Genomic DNA, 16,071 nt, shown 5'->3' on the forward strand with positions numbered 1-16,071 from the left:
CCATTGAGTAAGCTAGTCATTTTCTGCAAACTGATTGATTCCTAAGTGATGCTTTGAACTGGTCAATTGAAATGGTCTTGAACCGGTGTGGTGAAATTAGTTGACTCGTCAGTATGAACTGATTTAACTGATTCAGTTGAACTTGTCAGTTGAACTTTTCATCAGTTGAACACTTCATTGGCTTGCCGGGCTTCTGAAGGTCTTCTGCTGAGTCACTTATCAACTGATCAATAAGTTGAACTTGTTCTAGATACAACAGCTGGACTGGTTCAGTTGATTGGTCAGTTCGGAGCTTTCATTTTGTTTCTTGATAACTTCAGTTTTGCTCGATTAACTGATCAGTTTGAACCCTGATCAGTTCCAGTTCCTACGCACTACGATAGATTATTAGAAACAAAATAACAAGTTTTGTTAACATCAAAATCAAGATTGCGAACATGAAATGTTCCAACAATTCTCATTTGCATACATTTGGAATTCCTCTGTACGTTCTATACAATGAGCAAGAAAGATCGAAGTTGGATTCGAAATCCAAAAAATGTATCTTATTGGGTTATGTTGATGGAGTAAAAGGGTTTCGCTTGTGGGATCCTACTGTTCACAAGCTGGTCATCAGCAGAGATTTTATCTTCGAGGAAGATAAAGTAAAGGGAGACAAAGGCATGTTGAATTCAGAAACTGCTATATTTTAGTTGGAAAATAAGACGAATGAAAGTCAAAATTCTTGTGAAGTAGTACGAGAGCACGAAGAACAAGAGCATGTTGAGTCTGAGGTTTCCAATGTGAGCCAGTCAACTCGAGACAGAAGAACACTAGGTTGGCTTTCAGATTATGTCACTGAAACAATATTACATATTGTCTATTATCAGAGGATGGTGAGCCATAGAGTTTCCACGAGGCTACTCAAAGCTCGGATGTATCCTTGTGGATGATAGCAATGCAAGAAGAGTTGGAGGCATTAGACATGAATAAAACTTGGGATCTTGTTACACTACCACGAGAAATGAAAGCCATTAGTAATAGATGGGTCTATAAGATCAAGAATGATGACAATAACCAATTGGAGCGGTATCGTGATAGATTGGTGGTAAAAAGATATGCTCAGAAAGAAGGCATTGACTTCAATGAGATATTTTCTCTTGTGGTTCGGCTTACAACAGTCAGAGTGGTGCTGCATTGTGTGCGGTGTTTGATCTACATCTAGAACAGCCAGATGTAAAAACGGCGTTTCTGCATGGAGATCTTGAAGAAGAAATCTATATGCTCCAGCCAGAAGGTTTTGCGGGAAAAGACAAAGAGAACTTGGTTTGTAGGTTGAACAAATCTCTGTACGGTCTCAAACAGACGCCGAGGTGTTGGTACAAGATATTTGATTCCTATATCGTGAGCCTTGGTTACAACAGACTGAGTGCAGACCCTTGTACGTATTTCAAGAGGTCTGGTGATGATTATATCATTTTTCTGTTGTATGTGGACGACATTTTGGTAGAAGGCCCCAACAAAGATCAGGTCCAAGGATTGAAGGCACAGTTGGCTAGGGAATTTGATATGAATGACTTGGGACCAGCAAATAAGATTCTAGGGATAAAAGTTCACCAAGATAGAAGTAACATAAAGATTTGGCTTTTCAGAAAAATTATTTGAAGAAAGTCTTTCAACGCTTCAACATGCAAGATTGCAAGCCAATATCGACCTCTCTTCCTGTTAATTTCAAGTTATCCTCAGAGATGTGTCCTAGAAGTGAAGCAGAGAAGATGTAAATGGCTCGAGTACCATATGCATCAGCAGTGGAAAGTTTGATGTTCGCCATGATCTGTACAAAATCGGACATTGGTCAAGACGTGGGAACAGTTAGTCGGTATATGACGAATCCTGGATGAGAGCATTGGAGCACTGTCAAGAGGATCCTTAGATACATTAAGGGAACCTCAAATGCTGCATTATGTTATGGAAGATCAGATTTTACACTCAAAGGCTATGTCGATTCAGATTATGTATGTGATCCTGATAAAAGAAAATCTACTATTGGTTATGTATTTACGCTTGCAGGGGGAGCAGTAAGCTGGGTTTCAAAACTGCAAACATTTATGGCGTTATCTACGACGGAAGCAGAATATATGGCAGCTACTCAAGCTTGCAAGGAGACAATATAGATTAAAAAGTTATTGGAGGATATCGGACACAAACAAGAGAATGTTCTTTTGTTTTGTGATATTCAGAGTGCCTTGCACATCGCAAGGAGTCCAGCCTTTTATTCCAGGACGAAACACATTGGAGTCCAATTTCACTTTGTGCGGGAAGTAGTAGAAGATGGAAGCGTGGATATGCAGAAGATCCATACAAAAGATAACATAGCTGATTTTCTGATCAAGCCAGTGAACACTGATAAGTTTGAGTTGTGTAGATCCTCAAGTGGCCTAACAGAAACATAAGCAACAAAGAATGGCAAGATTGAAAGAATGCGTGGAGATGTGTTTGATTCTCAATCCAATCTCCAAGTGGGATAAATGTCGGCAAAGAATAGTCAACATACATCATTTAATGCATGTCTGATGTTGATTAATTAAGTAACGGGTCGTATTTTGCACTCTTTGCAGATGGAAGGAAATTTCCTACACGTGTTCTATTTATAGAGCTCCCTCTCATCATTCTGAAATCATCCTTTCTTCGAGTTTTCTCTCATCTTATAGCATTTGAGTGCTTAGTTCTATAATATTTATGAGGTGTTTGTTCTCCTGTATTAAGAGAGTGTGTGTTCTCTTTGGAAACACAGTGAGTGAGTTGTACACCATAAAATATTATAATGAAAATTTTTTCATCTTGTCCGTGGTTTTTACCCTAATAATTTTTAGAGATTTTCCACGTAAATCTTGTTGTCCAGTTTATTCTTTATTTTCATATTTATTATCTCAAATTGCTGCACGTTGGACCGACACCAACGAGACCGTTCTCAAGAAGATTAGGATCTTGTATTACCCTAATAGTTGGGATCACTTACCAGAGTCTTTGTAGATCTCGTATGAAGTATCCCACGTAACAAAAAACTAAACTCTTTTTTTCCTCTCCCAAGAAACATGATTTACATCTCTTTCCAAATGTTGTCTCTGCTCAAATCTGAGTTTTGATTCTATTTTTTAAAAATATATTGAACACATAATTTTGATTTCAGTTATTTTTTTAATCTAGATATTCTGTTACTTCTTGTGTTTATGATACCAAATAGTTTTGAGTTATTTATCATTCATTAAAGATCTTAAATATTAAATGACCACTAGTCTATTCTATATTATAAAGAGTGAGCATGTTAGAGAAATTGTTTTTCTGTGTGATCGCACCAAAATATGTCTTTCCAATTTTATCCTAAAATCATCTACGATATAAATTTAATGTAGGGGTTTATAAGTAATTTTCTAACTACAATTTATCTGATCACCTTATTCCTATGTTATATCCTCACAGTTTTTTTTTTAAAAAAAAATTGTACTTTTCATGTTCCTCGGTTATCAACTTAGGTCTCATGTGAGACCGTCTCACGGATCTTAATCCGTGAGACGGGTCAACCCTACCCATATTCACAATAAAAAGTAATACTCTTAGCATAAAAAGTAATACTTATTCATGGATGACCCAAATAAGAGATCCGTCTCACAAATATGACCCGTGAGACCGTCTCACACAAGTTTTTGCCTAACTTCAAACTCCAAAAAAATAAAATAAAAACTAACAATATATATCAAATGATATTATTTATCGTTGTACCTTTAATTTATACTAGTGCACCAAGTACATGAAATGCATGTACATATAATATAAATATTTTTTGTAATTAAAATTTATTTTTGTAAATTTGAATTTATTTACAGTTATTTCAATTTTAGGATAATGTGATAATGGTCAGAATAATGAGATAATGGAGAATAATATGAGAAGTTTTTTACTGACATTTTACTGTTTTGCATTTTACTTTATAAATATCTAAGAAGAATGAGAAGGACAAATTTGGACATCCATTAATATTACCAAATATATTTGTCTAAGGACTTTACACATTATATAATAGTGAAGATTTAAATTTGCACTATATTGTGCTACATAATTCACACACCATTCAACAATCCACTTTGATTTATATTGCGTGTGTCATGACAACTGATATATACTAGTTATTATGCACACGTTATGCGTGTGTACAAATTTTTTTTATCATTATCGATGGACTAAAGTGTAATTTGACAATTTATGGAGTGATTAAATTGATATTTGAATTGTTGAAATAAAAAAATAAAAATAATAGTGTGTGTTGAAATTTAAAAAAAAAAAACAAAAAAACAAAAAACAAAAGTGTAATATTAGTATCATGTAAGGGTAAAATAGGAAAAAAAAAGTTGGTGTCCTCCTAGGTAGTTACTATGATGTGCTCACACTTAATATAATAGTATAGATAACTGCTTTGGATCTCATCTTTTTTAGATGATCACAACCATTCAACAATCCACTTTGATTAGATATGTTGATTTGAATATGATAGTCCAGATCGCAACTCTTGCGATGGTGTACAACCGTTTTTATGCACCTGTGTGCGCTAACTAGACCACTCACTATGTCATTGAACCTGAGTTCAGTTCCAGATAATTAAAAGACTTCTCACGCTCTCACGACGATGCGTACGTGTAAAGTCTAAAGAATGCCACAAAGAACCACAAAGAACCCTATATATATATATATATATATATGTGGAGTGAGAGCTGTCTCGAATTGGAAAACGTGTCAAGAATAAACTGTATTATTAACTCCAAGTTTGAGTTAAGAGTTTGGGGGTACCAAAAGTTTTTGGAAAGGGAGAAGACGGTGATAGGATGGTACTCAGCCTTGCCCGGCCCGATGCAGTGTTCGAAATAGTCCAATATTTGCACCCTCCAGTCAGTGCTTCAGTCCGAACCAGTGCGTTTCGTGTGATTGTGAACCGCGTCTCTTCCCCCAGAACCGTACGTCTCTTGGCTTGTGTGTGCGTCCCATGACTTATCACAGAAGGGTGCGTCCTCTGGGTTTGTCCCTGGCTTATGTGACTCACTCTTTAAATAGTCCATCTGCAGGCATTCATCAGACACTTTTTGCATATATTTTCGTTGCATTCTTTTTCCTCCAAAACTTGAAAGTTCAGGCATATCTTTGTTCGCTGACATTCGGAACTGGTAGTGCTGTATTTTCTGGATTAGAGTTGTTGTATCTTGGGGACGATTGTTATTCCGTATAGCACATAAATACGGACAAATATGTCTTGCGGAAAAAATATTTTCTTTGCCTCAACTCGTACTTTCCGAAGATCAACAAAAACATAAACAACAGAGGGTTCTGTTACAGGAAAATTTGTCACCGTGTTACAAATTTGTGTTCTTCGAAGAATAACAAGCAATGATTGGAATACACACGACTCTTTCTCAAAAGAAAAAAAATAGATATGAAGTTGATCTATCGCCACTTCCCTTCAAACAACCGAACAACAAGCTCGCCATTTATAGTTATTCTTATCGTTTCCATGTAGTTCATTTACACTATCAAACACGAGACCCACCTAGCCTATCCTATATTGGAGCATACACCACAAAATTATTACACTACACGATCGAGCCTACTCAAAATTTACACTATCAAACTGTTATAAGCACCTTCAATGTGATTAATCGCCTCAGGGAGCTGTTCAGCTGTTACTCTATTGATTTTTCAATCGGACTCTGCACTCAAATCGGGCACATTATTTCTTTTGTAAGGCATCTGAGGTATGGTAAAAGCCTACATTCTGCTTGAGCATCCGTTCATCTTATGGTTGGGAGTATGGTTGACCGTGTAAGAAAACACCGGTTGGTTTGATATTTAATTATAGCTCGGACCAAACTAAGTTTCATCAGTTTGAAGGTGATGACAAAGATTTGAAAGTATATCCTGCGAACAGTAACAAGGCTAAGGACATCCCAAAGCTACAGCAAGGAACTTTGATCCATTTCTGTAAGTAAAATTATGTGTATATTACAATTTTAAACCACAAAGTATACAAAAGAAATAACAAAGTATAAATCAACTCAACCATTTACTATATTACGTAATCTCCATTCTTTGCAGTAAAATAATCGCATATTGACATTATCGGATATGCGGAGAACCAGAATCAGAACCAACGACACTCTTGCAGAGTATATTCACCACCACAATCTGCCACACTTGTGACAAGAAAGCTCGAATTCGTAATACTTCTTCAGCTGGCGATGCACTCGAACCCACTGCAAATCCACAACCAGACAACAAACAAAATCACGCAAATGATAAAATCAAGCGACAGAACAAAACAAACTTGCTTCTTCCAAACTTGCTTCGAGTTTTGTAGGCCCATCAACTCTGGTGAGTGTAACCCTCCATTCTTATGTGAAATCAGTGAAAATTCACGACTCAATCCGAACCCCTTCCCCCCAGTATGATAATTCTCCTCCTCACTATTTCTCCTTCCACCATTGAATTCCCAAAACAACCAATTCTTCATCTTCTTCCATCCATCGTCCCCATTAAACTGCAACCCACAGTGCAAGATCCCACTTTGGCCCATTCTCTGCCCCATTGGAGAAGAAATTCCATCCGTATGATCCAATCCTGAGCCCAGAAGCTGGTGGAACACAGGATTAAATTCCCCTTGATAACAGTAGGAGCTCAATTTCTTCAAATTCTTCTCATTCTTCAAAACCTCTCCAAACGCATCCCTCGAGCTCTTCAGAAATCCCAAGGCCTCGGAATTCTCCAGTTTCTCATGGGATATCAAGAAATAAACGAAGCGCTCGTCGATCAAGAAAGTGTAGGTCTTCGATCGGATTGTATGGGTGAATGTGGAATGAAACGGAGGAGTTTTCTCGAGGCATCTGACCGCGATTGCACCGAGTGCAGCGTCTTTAGAGTTGAATTCTGTTAATACCGTGGTACCCTTTGCAATGCAGGCGTAGTAGATCAGCGCCGGATCCCAAATCATTGTTTAACTCAACCCCACCGTGAATTTGAATAAAAATTGCCTTATTTTTATGATAAATTTTAATTCTCCAACCTGCTGAACAAATAATGGAAAACAATTGGAGAATCCGATAAGATATACAAATGCGTATAGGGGTTTGATCCTGGAAAAGATCGTGTAGGCAAATTGGTGGACAATGAAATTAAAATTGGGGGCGTGAATTTCTAGGGTTTGAGGATTGGAAAAAGAGAGATCAAACGTTCAGCTTAGCCCGGCCCGACCTAATTTCAACTGTGTCGGTTACTTTTATACATATTTAATTTAATTAAAAATATATGATAAAATATATGAATTAAAAGAAATTATCGCTAAAAACTTACCCGCTGGCCAACCCTGCCCTGCCCGACGTGTGTTGGCCTGCAGCCCGCACGAGCCGACCTGAGGAGGCCCAACTTTTAATGTGTTGCGATTTTCCCAACCTAACTCGTTAAATTTTGTTGAGGGTTTGGACCAACTCGACAGGCCCAATCCGCATTAACTTTTCTACATCCAACTAAGGTTATTTAGGGATGGCAATGGGTAGGGTATGGGTCGAATTTCATACATCCATCCCCATACCCATCTCCATACCCATCGGGTATTGAATTTCATCCTCATCCTCATACCCATCGGATTATCGGATACTCATACCTACCCAAATACCCTATTAATATATACAATTGAATTTTTTCAAATTTAAATTGTTTCAATGAAATTATGAATATTTAAAAAATTATTTAAATGAACAATAAGAAAAATTATTAATGAAAAAAATTTGCAAAATAAACTTTATAGAAAAAAATAACAAAATATTAAAAATAGTTTATATTAGTTGAACAAAAGTATACAATTCAACAAAAATATAGTAGAATTTACATTATATCCAAAAATTCATAATTCAATTGATTAATCATCTATGGTCTATCCCTAGTTTAATCATATATAAACATTATCAATCCAAAATCAAACTTGATCGGTTTATCTCCGAACTAATTGTACATGTCTTCATCACTTAACATTGTAGTGTCATGCAAAATGATGAAGAACAACATAAATAATTGACCCAAGAGTTTATTTTCAATGTCAAATTTAACAAAATTAAATTGTATTAAAAACTTATAACATCAACATCAATAGTGTCTTCACCATATTCAACTAAAGAGTAATATGCTTCTGTTTCTTGTGAACTTGTAGCTAAAAAATTCAAAGAAATAAATCATTACTGTATATTGTAAATTAATAATATTTTTGTTAAAAAACAATAAAAACTACGTAAAATTGAAAGTGAAAGGGAAGAAAAAAGAAAAAATATCGATTACTTGGATTTGAGAAGATGAATCTGTAATATAAATAAATATAATTACTATATATATACATATGTATATACATATAAATTTAAATGGATATTCGGATCGGGTGTAGGACGGATTATATCAAACCCGCCTCCATACCCGAACCCAAAAATTTTCATACCCGATTACCCAATTATTTAATCGGGTCTAAAAATCCCTCCATACCCTCTTCTATTCGGGTCGAGTATCGGATCCTCCAACGAGTTCGGAGGAAGTTGCCATCCTTCAATTTCATTCGGTTAAAATCGCTTGAACCAAAAATTGGTTAAACAAAAATCCAAACCGAAAACCGAATCGAATTAAACGCTTCCATTCCCTTAAAACCAAAATTATTTCAGTTTTTCAGTTTAACAGAATTTTCATTTTAAAAAATAAAAATTGGTTTTGGTTTGGTTAGATTAACGAGCTAAAAAACCGAAATTAGAAAATCCGAAAAATTAAAAACTGAATTTAATCAATGGTTCGGTTTTCCATTCAAACCGACTTTCAATTTCGGTTTGATTCGTACGATTAATCGAACTATGGATCTAACTATGAACACCACAACCAACTCAAATTTTTTTTTTTTTTTTACAAGGCTTGATATCTTTTTATACATTGACGTTGAGTTTACTTTGACTAAACTTATATTATGATTATTAAAGTAGTTGGATAGGATGTGAAACAGTAATTGATCAATAAAATTAAGATGTTTAGTTTTTTTTTCGTGTGAGAATATACTGCTTTTATCTTTCAGTGTTCATTAACCATTAAGTAAACCTCATGAATAACGTAATATCATGCAAATCACTCTAGTCAGGTAAACCATATTGAGCAGGCTCTGTACTACAGCTCGTTTGAGAAAGAATTAGTAGGAGAATCGAACTCCGGACTATTGTACAAACACTCACCTACTTCATCAACTCGAACACTTCATTGTGGGCCAAATATATTTAGCTTAGAATGATTACGAATGTGATTGAGATCATAATTAAATCAACTACAATTTTACCTTTAAATCATGTAAATTTTTGTTATTTAATTTTGATCTTTAACAAATAGCATCATCAATTTGACAGAGTGCTGTTCTATGCTCTGTATGCAATTTTAGTCATGCAATTTTTTTTTGTAGAATATCTGAATTTATTCTCACAAGTTTTCCGATGTATAAAAATTTATAATCGGAAAAATTTTGTACCTAAATTTATACATTTTTGGATGATTAAAAAAATCCTGTATGTCATAAAAACTTATGCTCAGTTTCACTAATTTGTTGTTATTATCATAATATTGACAAATACAGTTTGGGGAAAATAGGCTCAAGAGAAAAAAAAAAAATTAATTAATGGAGAGATAATTACTCGGCAATTGACAAATCACTACTGGCAAAGACATAAGATGAAAGCTCGGGTGACTAAGCGGAGGGTTAGAGGTGTTAATATATTGCTTGACTAATTGAAAATATTATCATAAGTAAATGATTTTTTCTCTCTTTTTTAACCCTAAAGTTAACATGGAACTAAAACGAGAAAAAAATATGTAAAATGATGTACTAACTCAAAACATTTGAAAAATGAGAGATTAATGGGAGCCATATCTATGTGGGCATTCTCCGAGAGTTTTCTTGGTTTGTTCTTCTAATGGGAGTCATATCTATACCTTGAACTCAAATTTTTACAGACGGCGTCAATGATGATATCGGGTAAAAATGGGTATGATATAGGTGGGCAATTTCACCGGGTCGAGTTATAAAAATGATGAGATATGAGAGCACGTCGAGATATATGTTTAAACCAGACATTCTTCTCTCGGAAAAAATTGATACTGACCTGCAAATACGAAGATAACTACGTGAATGAGCGTCGGAAAGATGTCCGACGTAAGCACTCCGATGCTAAAGTCAGCAGCAGATGAGCAAAAAAAATCAATGGAGCAAAGAGAAGTTGTGTAGAAGACATGGAAGCCTCAAAATGAAAGTAATAATAAGAAAGCAGTTGGTGGGCTACCCCAATCATCTGAAGTTATCTTAGATAACTTCTAAATTAATACTTGGGTGTAGTTATTTTCGTTCTCATTTAAAGTATGAGGAAAAAGCAAAAGTCTTCAATTTTTGTCGTACTTCGTACATTCAATTTAGATGCTTTAATTTTGTTGAGATAGATTAACGTTACAGAGAAAAGAGAATGATATAAGAGATAGTTAATTTGTTTTTAATTCGGACAACCCATTTTTTTATATTGAATGCACTCATTCCTAAATATAATAATGTAGATAAATGAAGCCAATCATATATACAGGTGGGAGTTCAAAGGCTTTACGTTATGGCAAAAACTTGAGTGAAACGATTTCACGGATCGTATTTTGTTAGACGAATCTTTTATTTGGGTCATCCATGCAAAAATATTACATTTTATGCTTAAATTATTACTTTTTATTGTAAATATCAGTAGGATTGATCTGTCTCACAGATAAAAATTCGTGAGATCATCTCACAAGAGACCTATTCTTATATTATTTTATTTTGTTACTCTTACTTCACGGAGATTTTTCACCAAATTTGCCAGAAAATTGGTTAGGACGCACCTCAATTTCACTGCCAAAACAAATAGTAGTTCTTTTGTGAGACGGTCTCACGAATTTTTATCTGTGAGACTGGTCAATCCTACAGATATTCACAATAAAAAGTAATACCTTTAGCATAAAAAGTAATATTTTTTCATGGATGACCCAAATAAGAGATCCGTCTCACAAAATACGACCCGTGAGACCGTCTCACATAATTTTTTGCGCAAAACAAAAACAACGATACACCTTTTTTTGGAGGTACAAAATCTCCCGTACCACAAGAAGCTACTGGAAAACAAAAGATACAAATATCGAAGCCAACTAAAATTTTCTCCAACATTTGACTGCTCAACCTCGATATATCGTATTCAAATTTAAATTGGATAAAATATGATATCATTTGAAAATATTATGCAGTAGAGGAGGAGGAGGAAGAAGAAGGATAGGAAAACACCCCAAATTCTCACAAACTTGAAAAGTTTCTAGAGGATGAGGAGTTGTGTAGAAGGTTTGGAAGCCTAAAAACGAAAATAGGAGCACGGAATTCTTTGTCAACCACAGTCAACTGAATTATCTTACATAACTTCTAATTTAGTACTTGGTTTTGCATTAATTTAATTCCAAGTTAAAGTATGGGGAAAAGCGAGTCTTCAATTTTGATTGTGCTATATGCATTAAATTTGAAAGCTTTAATTTTGTTGAGGTATAGAGAAAAAAGAATGAAAAAAAAAAACAAGTTGTTTTTATTTTGAGCAACCGAATAATTTTATATATTAAAATGCACTGAATCTCAAATATAATAATATAGACTTAAAAGAAGTCAACTACTCGAACTATATATATTGGTGGGAGTTCAAACACTTTACATCTCTTTATTTTGTTACTCTGAGTGCCCCCCACATCACGTGCGCTTCCACGCAGATTTTACACTAAATTTTCTAGGAAAAATGGTCGGGAGACACCTCACTTTCACTGTCACGTCCGAAAAATCAATCCACGTAAACCACATGCATGCAAAAATATTTTAATTGCTTAATTGTTTTATTTAATTGTTTAATTGTTTTATTTAATTTCTTTTAAATGTTAGCATGATGTTTACTATATGATTAAATGTATAATTGCATGATTAAATGACATGTTTACATGAAATTTTAGATTTTACACGAATATTCGATAATAGGCAGGGAAAAAGAGACCGGAGACGACCAAGACAAGAATATGTATTTTTATTTAAATAATGACAAGGCTTCCTAATATGATTAAAAATGATTTAATTTTCTTAAAAATACTGGAGTTCGAATTATTTTACAATTCGAATTCGATTTTTCTCGGGAAGCCGGTTTTGGGCAAACAAGGAGTTTTAAAATATCAAAAATATTATTTTATGGAAACTAAATGTATAAAATTTTATGTTTTAATTAATTAAGTGTTATTGAGCCCAATTTAATGATTTAAAGATGGCCCAATTATCCTTAATCATGCAAGCCCAAACCAAAGCTCATTTAACTTGTTAATTAATTATAAATAAGTGATTTATGTTTTGAAAACACCACAAGTCTTGCACCAAACAGCCGTGAATCCTCCACTTGCACACACAATAATTTTCGAAAAAATAGGGAGAAGAAAGGCTCGTGTTCTTCGTCGTCCGGTCGTCCAACGTCGCATTCTCGCCAACGATCGAATAATCGAGCGTTTTAAACGAAAGGCACGTTTCCTAAACTCTTTTAACATCATACAAATCATAATATGCTTGATTTATTTGTTTATGCATGAAAAATATGATGGTTGAATTATTTTTACGGTAGAACGTTTATTTTCAAAAATACGATGATTTTGCGTTTATTCGAAAAACGTTACGAATTCAAGGGTTAAGCTGCCAATACATGATAAAAATATGAATTAATTATGGACTAAAACATGATAAATAATGGAGAATAGTAAGCTGGAACCCAAGGAAATTTCAGAAATAAGAGAACCGTGAGTTATGGGTTGTGCGAATTCAAAGGGTTCGGTTCCTATGCATGGGGGCTTGGGGCTCGACCAGGGCTGGGGGTTGGGTACTAAGGGTCATGGTTAGGTCCTAGGTAGAGTCCTAGGAGGTCTAGGGCTCGAGGCATGGGCTGGGGAAGAGTTGTGTGATAGGACTCTCCTCGCGCATGTAGTGGTGCGGCCGAGAGGTTGCAGCGGGTAGGCTTGGAATGGGTGTGGGGACCCGGGCTCTAACTCAATTCTTTCTGGGATTAATCGGACCTTTATAAACAAATGTGGGTCAAAATTTTGCTTTTAATATCATAAGCAATGTACATAACATTCACAAGCTTTATTTCATTTACCTCATAATGTCAAACATGTCTTGTTCTATTTATACAAATCACTAGTGTTTATTCAATACAAACTAAATCTCAAGTAGGAAACACTAATGCTACATCAACGCCCGTGATCTCCACGCTATCGTCAATCTCTCATCCTCTGCGTGACCCAGATCCTGTCCCACCTGCCGTTATGCACACATACAGACACAACAACATCCAGAAACTCCGGTGAGAACGAATCCCAGTATAAAACATGTATACATGCTGATACATAATCATAAATCATGCATGAAAGCAATAACAATATGTTCCATAATCTATGAAACCAATCAATATAGGCATGCAATTAAAATCAAAATCATATCTTGACTCGACTCAACTCTAACTCTAGGGATCCCGGTGTGAATAAGACGTCGCTGTCTGTCACCTACCCTCCCAATCGGGGTGACGGTATGTAGTAGCCCGAATTCCAAATTGGGTAATTAACGGATTAATGGTGATTAAGAAGGTTTAATGTGTAATTTTGACCGTGGTCATGATCGGACGGACCGAAGATGGTTCGGTAGCACCGAAGAGTTCGGACGATCCGAAGTGGGTTCGGTGGATCCGATCATGAGGTGTCAAGAGTTGATCGACACGTCGGTTTACATGCAAGTTCGGATGATCCGAAGTGTAGGTTCGGTGGATCCGATCATGAGGTGTCAAGAGCCGATGGACACGTAGGAGTTCGGACGTTCCGAAGTGGGTTCGGTGGATCCGAACATAGCCTATAAATAGTGCTCGGATTTCCTCATTTTGCATTGCAAATTCTTGAGTTGTGTCTCATATTTGAGAAGTTTGGAAGGTTTCTAGGGTTAGTTGTCGGTCGAGCGATAGCCAAGAGCTGCCAGGATTGGTAGCGTAGCGGCGCCTGAGTTACGAGGCAATCGACATCAAAGGGCTGTCGACGGACGAAGGTAAACCCTAAACCTTTGGTAGTACTGGTTTTGCTAGTCGAGCATGGTAGTATTGTTCATTGGGTATGCTTTTGATGCGTAGGCTTGTTCTAGACCTGATTAGCGGTGTTGCGTAAGGCTAGGCTTGCTGTGATAGAGGTACGAAAGTACTATCCGAGATATTCTGGTCGAGTATACATCCTTATATGTGTTGCATGATTATGTGGTGCATTGATATATGTCATATGATGCATGCTATTATGTCACGTTTTATGATGCATGTTGCATTTCATGTTGAGCCGTATCTCCTTCGAGATAGCCTTTACTGTTGAGCTGTATCTCTTTCGAGATAAGCTATATCTTGTGGGGCCGCTCAGCCCTGTCTTGTCTTGTGGACGCATGGACACCGAGAGTACACAGTGGCCGACGGGTCCGGAGGGCTTCGGTGATCCGGGACATTTTAGGTCCACGTCTATTCTTGTAGTGGATGCAGTGACCCAGAGGAGTACCGCGCGGCACTATCCACTTGGCGCCTCTAGACTGAGCATTTTGAGATCCTTTGTTACTCCTGTTTCTTGACTACCCTGGTATCATATCATAGCATGTGCATTTCATATAGGCTTGTATACTCATGCTTTTGTACTGGGCGTTCTTATCGCTCACGTCCTCGGTTTTGTTTATTTTGGACACCCCATTCCCACGGGGCAGGCCTCAGGTTGGATGGCTCAGGAAGAGCAGGAGGAGGACAGTGAGTAGCTAGTTGGTTTAGTTTTCAGTACTATTCTATTCGTTATGGTTGTACCGAATATATTTTGAGTTGTTCTGATTTCGATTGGGTTGTATAGCTATTGTCATTGGCCATATTTCCGCTGTTATCTCTGATTATTATTAATTAAGTTAATTGCATGCTTAGTTCTTGATTAGTAGGTGATTCTGGAACGGGTCACTACACGGTATGTCCTATTCCTAGACTTCGGTCATATCTGTATCGAATGTCTACAATCGGAGATGATCTGCTCTTATGCGTCGATACCACCGAACGTCTAGTTTGACAAATCTGTCAATGACTCCTATCTCAACGCTTGAATATAAATCTATAAACAAGACATAAACATATCAAATACAAACAATAATCTAATATGTGATTTTGGGAAATTCAAATCAATTCTAATTTGAGTCATATCTTCCCACATTCACATGAGTTATACCTTTCGTTGTCGTAGTCTTTGTCGAGGTCGAAATCTCAATGTCGAAGCTATCAAAACAAATCTGAAATGATAGATACAAGATACATTCTATCAATCTCTAACTCGATTCAACATAATTACGAATCAATAATCAATCTCGGTATAATTTCGTCGGCGTAACAGCGTAGTTTCTCGATACCAATCAACTCAACATCACTAATCAATGCAAGACTACATTATTTTCATCTACATACAACCTCAACAAATCAAAATCCTCTAGAACACCATATACCATGCTGGAAATTCAGAATAATCAGATAACATATCAGTTTTTCGATCCGGTTGTGAATATCAGTTCTCAATAATCACAAGAACACATAATACCATCAAAATCTGATTTTCCCAATCCTTCAACTTTAAATCATGCTGAAACTTAAAGAAACTTACATCCTTTTGAAGCTAGTGATGCAAGGAACACAAATCTGAATTCAGAATTAAAATCGGATGGCTAGATCTTGAGCAATCTTACTTCAAAGCCTTGAAGAATTTGGGAGAATTTGGGGACACTTTCTCGGTGATCTGAGACTGAAACCGAAGGAATGAAGACCTCCTATATATATCTTGCATGGAAATGGACACATGGTTTATTTTTCAGCAACCACGTATGACCGCGGGTGCGGTCACTTCTGAACCGCGGGTGCGGTCTTGGTTCGT

The 16,071-nt window shown here is 36.1% G+C and overlaps 1 protein-coding gene across 1 annotated transcript; it reads right to left on the minus strand.

The window, feature by feature from the left end:
• Positions 1–5,497: 5,497 nt before the first annotated feature.
• LOC140816571 (phytolongin Phyl2.2-like) lies at positions 5,498–7,277 on the minus strand. Its single transcript, XM_073175922.1, has one exon. The coding sequence runs from the start codon at positions 7,007–7,009 to the stop codon at positions 6,251–6,253; it is 759 nt and encodes a 252-aa protein (XP_073032023.1). The 5' UTR covers positions 7,010–7,277; the 3' UTR covers positions 5,498–6,250.
• Between the last annotated feature and the right edge of the window lie 8,794 nt (positions 7,278–16,071).

The sequence above is a fragment of the Primulina eburnea genome, chromosome 16 (genome assembly GCF_022965805.1).
Source record: "Primulina eburnea isolate SZY01 chromosome 16, ASM2296580v1, whole genome shotgun sequence".
Lineage (NCBI taxonomy): Eukaryota > Viridiplantae > Streptophyta > Magnoliopsida > Lamiales > Gesneriaceae > Primulina > Primulina eburnea.